General features: G+C 43.1%; 1 protein-coding gene and 4 non-coding genes across 6 annotated transcripts; all 5 read right to left on the bottom strand.

The window, feature by feature from the left end:
* Positions 1-1,763: 1,763 nt before the first annotated feature.
* Positions 1,764-1,848, bottom strand: LOC135579276 (small nucleolar RNA SNORD100). Its single transcript, XR_010471997.1, has one exon. It is a non-coding gene; the product is annotated as a small nucleolar RNA SNORD100 (small nucleolar RNA).
* Positions 1,849-2,174: 326 nt separating this feature from the next.
* On the bottom strand, positions 2,175-6,447 carry RPS12 (ribosomal protein S12). Of its 2 annotated transcripts, none has more exons than XM_065057004.1 (6): positions 6,120-6,447; positions 5,931-5,982; positions 5,414-5,530; positions 3,636-3,738; positions 3,018-3,119; positions 2,175-2,261 (listed from the first exon to the last, which is right to left on the bottom strand). In XM_065057004.1, exons 2-6 carry the CDS (start codon positions 5,942-5,944, stop codon positions 2,199-2,201), a joined length of 399 nt encoding a protein of 132 aa, XP_064913076.1. In that variant the 5' UTR covers positions 5,945-5,982; positions 6,120-6,447; the 3' UTR covers positions 2,175-2,198. The 2 variants fall into 2 exon arrangements, with proteins under 2 accessions (XP_064913076.1, XP_064913077.1); XM_065057005.1 differs by having other exon boundaries at positions 5,931-5,979; positions 6,120-6,289.
* Positions 2,575-2,709, bottom strand: LOC135579274 (small nucleolar RNA SNORA33). The gene has a single exon (XR_010471995.1). It is a non-coding gene; the product is annotated as a small nucleolar RNA SNORA33 (small nucleolar RNA).
* Positions 3,187-3,273, bottom strand: LOC135579275 (small nucleolar RNA SNORD100). The gene has a single exon (XR_010471996.1). It is a non-coding gene; the product is annotated as a small nucleolar RNA SNORD100 (small nucleolar RNA).
* On the bottom strand, positions 4,634-4,708 carry LOC135579258 (small nucleolar RNA SNORD101). The gene has a single exon (XR_010471981.1). It is a non-coding gene; the product is annotated as a small nucleolar RNA SNORD101 (small nucleolar RNA).
* Positions 6,448-10,207: the final 3,760 nt, after the last annotated feature.

The raw sequence follows: 10,207 nt of genomic DNA, 5'->3' as shown, positions 1-10,207 counted from the left end.
GAATTTTATTAAAGCAACAGCTTATCACCTTTATTTTTACTCTTTTCAGCAATAATCCTTTTCCTTTAACTTCAGGATCATAATCTCAGAATTACACTTCACCTGGACATAAACATTTCCTCTTTCACTGATTCCATTCCTATTTCTCCTTCCCATCCCCCACCCCACCCCCAATAGCAAACCAGGAAAGAGTCCCCTCTGAAACTTCGGTATGTTAGTGTTGGCACTTCACATCACAAAATAGACAGCGTAGTGTGATACCATGCTCTACTCCATTCTCCCGGGTCATTGTGATAGAAAAAAAAAAAAGTCAAATCTGTATTTTAACCCAAAACCCAATCATCTGGAAAAGCTCAGTTTGCTTGCAGAGGCTTAGAAAAGACTTCCTCAAATTTGACAATGCAAGTCTATGGATTTCATCTTTTTAAAAAGAAACCTTCACCCACTACCATAGAAGAGCTTACCTGATCACGTGTTTCTTACCCTGCATTCACACATGTAAGGAATTAAGATGGCTTTACTACTAGGAGGTAAAAAAATGCTATGGTACAGAAGCATGTTCAGTGAAGAAATAATTTTCATCCTCAGCAACACACAGATCATGGAACCCAGGTACTGAGCTCCAGTTTTGGATCCCAATTCTCTTTGTGAATATAACTGATAAAACGGCCAGCCAAGGAAAAACAAATCATAAATCCTATTAGACTGCAAACACTACCACCATTTCAGGCAATCCTTTCTCTAAAATGTAGCTGAAAACGATATAAAAATACAAACCACAAATACCATAGTTTATTTTATCCAAAATTCTTGGAAGATGAAGCTTCTTCGGACAAAAGATGAAGTGTCCTTTGGTGTGCTTCCATATGCAAGAGAGTAAACTACTCAACATTACTAGCTAAACTCAACTGAGAATTAGTTTTTCAACAGTCAAAGTCTTTCAACTCCATTTAAAAAAGAATATTCTTACAAGGATACATTTCTTGGTTTTAACCAGAGTTTGAACAGGTGACTCCTTCATTAAGTACACCTGAAAAGATTACTTCAGGAGCTTCTGAAAAAATCCAGGTCACCCAGATCCAGCTACTAGAAAGCTAACAGGGCCAAAACCAAGAGACACTTCAAGAGGTTTCATGAGAGTTGTAAGGCAAGTGCATCTGAGCCCAGCATCTGGAGAAGATACCTGCCTCTACACTACATGAATGACTGCAGATAAAAAAAAAAAGGGGGGTAACAAACCATAATGAATATTCAAGCTCAAGAGCCCAAGAACGAAACTGATAATACATTCCCATCTCCTCAATCTACAGGTGCCCAATCCTATATACTCACATTTACATCCTACTTATAAACATAATTGAGCAATTCCTTATGACTCTTTAGAGCTGCTCCACAGAAAATGTAAGACATATATAACAACTTGCAGAAGGTAAACTTGAATTCCAGTCTCAATCCCACCTTATTGTCAAAAAGTAAAAAAAAAAAACTTGTCAAAAACACAAGTATCACACCTCATTCAACTGCTAGGCAAACCAAGACACTGGGCAAGTCACAGTTCAACATTGCCTCGTCTGAGTGGTGAGAACTCTACTGGCTACTTTGACTACTTAGAACTCCTACAGAATTAGAAGTACAAAATGACACTTAAAATAAGCTAAATTCTACCCACAGTTTGCTTCAGAACTGAGTAAGGGGAGGGAAAAACCCCAACAAAACACCTTGTGTCAAGTTCTCTGAATAAATGGCATTTTAGAAATTCCTGCAACATCTCAGAAGAATTGGGTAACGGTTAAGGCCATTCTCCTCATTTGCTTCAGTAGAGGGAGCCAAATTTTCATCACAGATGCAGCAGTAATTCAGATTTTCCCTAATAAGTTACTCAGAATCTCTGCAGAAGTACAGGCCTAAGCACTGTCAAACCAACCACCAGCACTGGCAACTGAGAGGCTGTGCTAAATTCCACAAGTTGGTAACCTCTGGGGCAGGAACATGCAATAAAAGCACCCTACAATACAAATGGCAAGGATTGCTGTTATCTTTTTAGCCAGCTGACAGAGATAACATACTAGCAAACTACACCAAGATCTGCATAGTTCTTTTGTCTTCTGACATTATCCATTGCAGTTCAAATAACTATTCTGCAGATACCCACTCATTAATCACACACACACTAGTCAAGTTCAAAATTTATTTTTCATTCATTTCTTGCACTTGAAGTACTCCTCGATGACATCTTTGGCCTGAGATTCCTTGCCGTAGTCCTGTAACATAAGATAACCCCATTAGGAACATACAGACTCTTCCACAATTTTACAACCTATTTTTAAAAGGACAACTGAAATCCTGACACCTTTTCTCAAGCCATTCCTAAATACTCCCAAAATTCCATACAGGTAGCCTCAAGCAATCTGCCAGTTGCTTTCATTTTCTAATAAAAGACTCTTCTGTTCAAGTTTAACACCTATTGGTATGGATTCAAACCAATTCTTCATTTTTGCTTGGATCCAAGCAAAGTATATGAAACAGCAGCAGAAGTATGAACACACAGGCAGAAGGCATTAGGCTTTACTCTAAAGATGTAGCCATCTCTTGGGACCTCAAAGACAACAATGTCTTCAAGGCTCGTACGGTGGCTTTACTTTACCAGTGTCATTTCAAAATGTGCTCTGCAAAACATTTTCAAATTGAGCAGATACATTGAACTGGCATTTTTTTTCTGAGGCAAAACTTCATCTCTTCTTGTCAAAATATCTTTCTTTAAATGCTTACTGGCAAGTGGGCATAGATCCTTTAAGGACACAACCATTAACTTACAAATTAATATCAGTATTTTAAATAAACATGGAAGGAAATACATAACAGAGAAGCAGTTAGGTTTTCACAACAATGGAAAGCAACTGTTCAAAAAAAAAAGCTAAGAGCTCTATTTAGTAGTCCCTCATCTAAAGCAACCTTATCTTTATTGCTTATTTTCAAAAGTCAAGAAAAAAGCTACAATATGATTAGCATCATCTTACTTTGACAACCACACAGCTGCAGCCCACCACTTTGCGAGGCTTTCCTTCCCTGTCGATCTTGCAGAGACCTACCCATTCGCCCAGTTTCTTGTTGTCATCAACCTGTGTAAAACATTGCATCACATTAGAACTAGCCATTTCTGACATAACTGGGTTCAGCAAAAAAGCTGCTGTACTCTCAGAAGCATTGGGTAACGGATGGCTGCTTTCCTCACAGGTATCAGTAGAGGGAGCCAAAGTATCATCATTGTACAGCTTGTAAGTACTTTATCTTGAAAGAAAAGCGACATTAAGACCCCTTTTATGCTCTTCATCGCGGCATACAACCACTTGCAGCATTAGTTCTATTTCTTGTTATACACGACATAAAAATTCATTTGAACTCTCTTAAAGACCTGATACACATCCATTTACATCCACAGTTTTTGTACTGCTTTTATGACAACCACATAGAACTAAAACAATTTCTGCTGCTAAGCAAAATTTTGCTTAGAAGAGCCATATGCAGAATGACAGCACAGATTTTCAAAGCTTCAGCTCTCTATATGCTGAAAGAAGCAGCTTATATTGTAAGTGGGACAACTGTTTCAAACCTGTGTCTGAAGTTCTGACACTCACCTTTATTAAGTTGATCTGATGTTCTGCACAAAGTGCTTCAACTAACTTTACATACGTGGGTTCATCACAATTTGAAGCCAGAACACAAAGATGGGCTTGGCGTCTAAAAAAAATGACAACTGACAAATGTAACTTCAGGTGCTGTTCAAACTTTAATAACCAAAACCACAAAGAACAAAACTAAGTACATGCGTTTCTAGACAGCCACTTCCCAAGTTTAACTTTTGGGTTTGAGACAACACATGGTTTTGAAATACTAAATATACTTTTTAGGTTATCTACTACTTTTTATGTTTTTCCTATATGTAACAAGACTACTCATACATTGCTAGCTTTATTAACAGATTCCATTCCAGTTTTTAAAGCTTTTAAAAATCCCACTAAAAAATTCCCAGTCTTTGGAAAAAGGTGTAATGACTAGATCAACAACAGGTCCCATAAAGAACTAGTGTCATTGTTAGAAAGCAAACAAAGTTACAAGTTACTTTTTCTTGCTTACCTCAGCATACAGTAATTTAACATTAGAATATTTTAATAATTAAAAGTTTCAATTTCCAAGTCAAGTTGTTGTAAGCTCTTCAGAACAATCTTTTCTACTTACGTTCAAAGAAGCTGTTATGACAGGGCCCCAATTCTAATTAGGCTCTTTGTATACTGTGGTACAATGTTAAGAATACCAAAGGGATACCTGACAACAAAGAGAGCTGTATAGGTCTTCTATGCTTAGCCTAATGTAATTTAACCACTGCAAACAAAGTCAGCTTTATCTGTGGGCTTCTTCATCATGAGTTTCACCAGAATGTTTCAGAAACATTTCCAAGCAAAAGCCATCACACACAAAGGTATATAAACCTTGTACATATATCATCCTCGTAACACACAGCATATGAAAGTGTAGCTCAACTCAAAATAACTCTTACAAACTACTTGTCAGTCACCTCAGTTGTATTCCTTTTCCATTATTTGGTACCTTGTCTTAGGAGTTTTTTTGCGTACAGGTTTGTCAGACTGCTATTCTCACTCATAAGAAGAGTGAAGGGGTATCCGACAAATTGCTGAGTCATCACTCAAACACTGCAGCATTACACTTCAGCGCAGTCTTAGAGGCATGTGCATAAAAACAGACATACACAGGTGTGTATTTATGTGTATATATACACATATATATAGCACTTCAGCCTGGAAAGAAGCCTATAACTAATTACTATGGTTGGCACATATGACACACTTAAAATGGTTTAGATATTGTACCAAAGCAACTATTTACAGCTGCAACACAAACCCAAGAAGCTAGCAAAAAACTGAAGGCAAGCTATGAATTTCAGTTTTTCTTCATAAAACTTGAACCAACTCTTCCAGGTTAAGTCTGACACACAAACTAACCCCCCCCCAATTAAAAACTCAGAAAGTTTTGAGGAGAGTTTATCACTTCCTAAAACACAAGGATTTTGAGCCCTATACTTCCACATACCAAAAGCACCATTCAATTTTCTTCACAAAACTACCCTTCATGAAAATTCAATAGCACTGGGGCCACAAAAAGACAGAACCTAATACAGTAGATGTTGTTATTCCTGAGTCACTGAATTTAGCATCTGTATTTTAAGATCATAGTTAAAGACTCCAAAACAGACAGCAAAACACAAAACTCATTAGCAGAAAAACATGTTCTTGCAAAATCTTTCTAATAAACCTCTGGACAAAGTTAGCACTGTGTGTGCTCAACATAGCTCACCCAGTTTTGCAATTCACCATAGACAAAAAGGGAAAACACTTACTTGTCCAGGGCTTTGGCTGCTTCACGAATACCACGAGCTAAGCCATCATGGATAAGTGCAGTCTTCAGCACTTCTTGCAGGGCAGTGTTAACATCCATTACACCTCCAGCAGTAATGCTAAAGAGAACACAGAAATTGCTCTTACAACTATTAGCATGAGCTTCACCTACAAGCATGCACTCATTAAAAGATCCATTAGAAAAGGAAGCTGAAGAACAAAGTGAAAGGAAAAAGCGTAAAGAGACGAACTTGAAGGAAACTACGAGATTAGGTCCTCCAGGCAAGCCGGCCAGCTGTGCTCCCTCCGCGCTGCCCCCCCGAGAGGGGAAGCTCTGCACACAGCCACCCCACAGCCATGCCCCACGCCGAGCACGGAGCCTCTCCCCAGCAGGAAGAAGGCGGCAGCCCCATGGCAGGGCCCGCGCGGCAGTAACTGCAAGGCCCGACACGGAGCAGCGCGGCCCTCCGAGACGCGGCCCCTCCGCCCGCCACCCCCAGCGGCCCCGGCCCCGCTCACCCTTCCTCGGCCATGGCGCTCTCGGTGGGTGATGTCCCCGCCCGGGTTCCTGCTGCAAATACAGACACAGGCCGCCCCGGTGAGTGGCGCCGGCCGCACCGGGACCCCGGCCCGACCCCCTCCCGCCGCGATGCCCCGCCGACGGCGGGGATTCAGCACGATAGGCCCCAGCGCTACACCCATACTCACCCCGGCTGCACCGCCGGCCGCACGCGAAAGAGAGGGCGGGCCTTCCGCCTCAGGCTTTTATAGGATACGAGGACCCCAGCCCGCGTGAGCGCGGGGCTGTCCGCCGCGCTGCCTGATCCCTCTCCTCGACCGCCGAGCGTCAGGCCCTGCGTAGCTATGGAGACGGCGGCGGGGCCGCGGGGTCTCCTCAACCCGCAGCGAGCGCGGCCTCCTTGGGAGGAAATCCGACTTCACCAGCCGGCCAAGGGGGCCCAGGGACCACCTGGGGTGGGTCTCATCGTCTTCCCCACGGCAGCAAGTGCACCTGTTGCTGCTAAAGCGGCGTTAGATGGCACCGTTGCTCAATGCCTTGCAACCTAGAGGGAGCAAACATTGCTGAAATCCCTTGCCGTCAGTCAGGGGGCGTTACAGCACTTGACTGCAACTGAGAAATCTAAAAAGTGCAACCTCACATTCCCATCCCCGTCAGGTGCTCCCGTAGGCTATGTGTGTGTGGGCACTGACAGGTGGCTCAGCTGTTGTGTGCATGTGCGGCACGGCCGCCACACGGAATGTCAGGGATTGGAAGGGACGCCAAGAGATCATCTAGTCCAATCCCCCTGCCGGGGCAGGAACACCTAGATGAGGTTACACAGGAAGGTATCCAGGTGGGTTTTGAATGTCTGAAGAGAAGGAGACACCACAACCCCCCTGGGCAGCCTGTTCCAGTGTCTGCCACCCTTACTGAGAAGAAGTTTCTTTTCATATTTAAGTGGAACCTCCCGTGTTCCAGTTTCCACCCATTGCCCCTTGTCTTATCGTTGGTTGTCACTGAGAAGAGCCTGGCTCCATCATCATGACACTCACCCTTTACATATTTACAAACATTAATGAGGGCTGCAGCACAGCCACATTTCAAATGTGTTACCTGCTCACGTGCTGGCAGTCTGACATGGGCTTTTGTCCATCCCATCTGTTTCAGACTTGACAATTTGACTGTTTGGTGGTCCACATATTGATATCTTTGCAAAAAAGAACATAGTGAGAAAACATAACAAAAATAAGTAGCAGATATTGATAGCCATGGTGTGTGGCTAATGCAACGGAACACATTTGGCACCAACGTTGTCAGACACCTTTTCTACAGTGTCCTCCTTTGATCTACCTGGTATGGTCAAGGGGCAGGCTGCAGGCTTAATTCAGGTGGTGAGGAGGCACTGACCACACAGTGACCCACCATGGCTGAGGAAGGCAGGAGAAGGCAGAGAGGGAAAGTGGAAACCACTCCTTTTGCTCAGAACTGCCCCACAGCCAGCACAACCTTTCTGAGCCAGGGAAAGGCTGAGCCTGGTCGGGGAAATGGCTGGCGGGCTGCGGCTGCAGCGCTCCCAGGCTCCAGCTGTCTCTCTCCTTGCTGATGCAGTTCTGAGGCAGTCAAGTACATAGCTTTTACATTACAGATATCTAGAGGGAGCTAACCACAGCCCTCTGAAAAAGTCACAGAGACAGAAGTGTTGTGTGGGGGCACTCCTCTGCCTGCACTCTGATCTACCAAGGGCAAAGCCAGTAGGGACAGCACTGCCTGTTACTCATGCCGACAGCTCCAAGGTGAATACGGTCACCTCCAGCTATTGCATGAAACCATGAACTTGTCCACTGCAACCCTGAGACAGAGACTCTCGAATAGCAGCACCTGTGGGACATTTGCTCCTGATTTCTCCCATCCTTCTGCCAGAATTGGATTCAGAATCTGAAAATATAATTTCCTTCATGTTGCTCAGATTCCATAAAGCATGCAAACACAAATAAATTATAATGCCCACTTTCTTTCCCTCCCCCCAGGGAGAATGTTCTTCCTTATAATGTAAGCCAACACAGACATGTCACAAAAATAGCCAGAGGCCACGAATGCAATTGCAAAGAGCAAATTTATTTTAGTTACTTCACTAGCAAGGGGGTCTCCAAAGAAGCACCTAAGCTCCCAGGCAGAGGTGACACAAGCAGGGATGCAGGCACTGCAGAATTCAGCTCTGGTAGAAGATCACTGGGCCTGCTGTATTCGCCTGTATTTCAAGGCTTCAAGCAGGTGCAGGCTTGCAGTCTTTCTCACAAAGAAGCAGGAATCTCAAACATAATGATAAGGTGCCTTAGAGTTTCTCCCAGGCCTATGTTATCTAACATAGAGGTTCTACTTGCCGAGCACACAAGATCAGTAAAACAATTTGTGTGATGTATGTGTTTTTTCTACACCTCAGGTGTGGTCACTTCAGTGTATTTACAATGATCCTCCTCCCCATTCTTCTGCTATATTCCCATATGCTTATATCCATATATCACTTAATCTTTTCATACCCCTTAAAAAGCCCCAAAGATGCCCAGTCTATAGAGGAGTTCTTGTACTGGATGGAACAATAAACCATTATCAGGGCCATCAAAGGATAACAAGAAGTACTTAGCCAGACATAATACATACCAATATCACTGAATAAGTGCAATATATATTGTGTTCAGGAGGTGGAAATATGCACATCTGAAAGATTTGTATTACAGCAAAATTGATAATCGCAGTTAAATTATAATCTAACATTCTAGAAGTAGAATATGCAAGAATAGTTTTCCTAGCACAGTTACAAGAAAACAACCCTGTGCTAAGATAAAAGTTATTTATATGTAGAGGATAGGTTTGCATTAGCACTGAACTCTGTGTTGAAATGTTGATATAGCAGAGTAGGTATATGTATTTGTGTGTAATAATTAATGGAAGTGTGTGATCCTGTTTGAAAAGTCACTCCACTGCACAGTGTGTTAATGTGAGCTCAGCGTTCATGTGGGTGCTCTGCACACTGTTGCTACTACTCCACCTACGACACCTTTCTGTCTAGGTTTCTACAAAGAGTAGTGAGTTTCTTAACCTCTGTATTTTCTGTTAGAGTTATGATGACCATTTAGCATCCTGCAATTTAAATGCTGGTATACAGTCATGGGGTATGATATGTTTAAGCCAAGGACTGCAGTCTGGTGCTAAGACAGCACTTCTGGTCCACTCGAGAGTGGGTGATTGGTGTAACAAGCGGAGTGCTAGAAAACGAGCTGGAGTCTGCCTGGGCTGCCTGAGGGCTGACATGGTGTCAGTGTAAATGGCGGCCTGGTGTTTCGCTGAGCAGCCAGCCCCACCAAAGGAACTCTGTCCTCTCAGGATTTGCTGATACTATAAACAACATCACATGCTGTCTATAAACTTGGATTTGAGGAGAGAAAGAGTAACCATAAGCTGCTGTCTCATGATGATCAAGAATTTGGATTCTCACCAGCCAGCTGTTCTGGGCAATCCATTCAGACTCATCATCTTAGAAACGTAGAATCATAGAATCGTTTTGCTTGGAAAAGGCCTTTAAGATCATCAAGTCCAACTGTTCATCTAACACTGGCAAGTCCACCTCTAAACCGTGTCTCTAAGAACCTCACCTACACATCTTTTAAACACCTTCAGGGACGGTGACTCAACAACTTCCCTGGGCGGCCTGTTCAGTGCCCAGTTGTTCAGTGCCTGAAAACCTCGCTGCATATATTTAAAAATCCTTTGGTTATAGCTACCACCCTCTGTGCTCTCCATTCAGTTCCTTGACTCCCATTTCTAGCATGGCAGCCTTCCTCTTTTTTCTCCTCTATGATCAAAGTGGCAACTGAACTTGGGGGCTTTTTCAGAAGAGCAGTAGTACTGCAGTGAAGGTACGATGGTTCACTCTGTCACAGTCATCCTCTTCCTGCTCCTTTTTGCTTTCTCTATTTCTGTCCTCATCTCTTGCTGTGGTACCCTTTATCTTCATCCTGTACTCACCCTGGCAACCATGATCTATCTTTTCTTCAAAATGCCAGACTCAATGACAGCTTAAGCGCTCTGTTGTAAACTTTGGAGACTCAGGAACTGGATAACGAGTAGTTCAGAGAGTGACACAGTACGGTGAGGCAGCCAGGTAGGCAGGTGAAAGTGTCAGTGTCAGTATTACAAACTGCCAAGAAAGGTCCATGACACTAACAAACTCCGAACGATCCGTTCTGAATTTCAGTTCTGAACAATCCTTGCAAAACTTATTTCCCTCTGGCATCTG

This window comes from Columba livia, chromosome 3 (genome assembly GCF_036013475.1).
Source record: "Columba livia isolate bColLiv1 breed racing homer chromosome 3, bColLiv1.pat.W.v2, whole genome shotgun sequence".
NCBI lineage: Eukaryota > Metazoa > Chordata > Aves > Columbiformes > Columbidae > Columba > Columba livia.
Note: the sequence above shows the minus strand (reverse complement) of the source record. Positions and strands in the feature narration are given on the sequence as shown.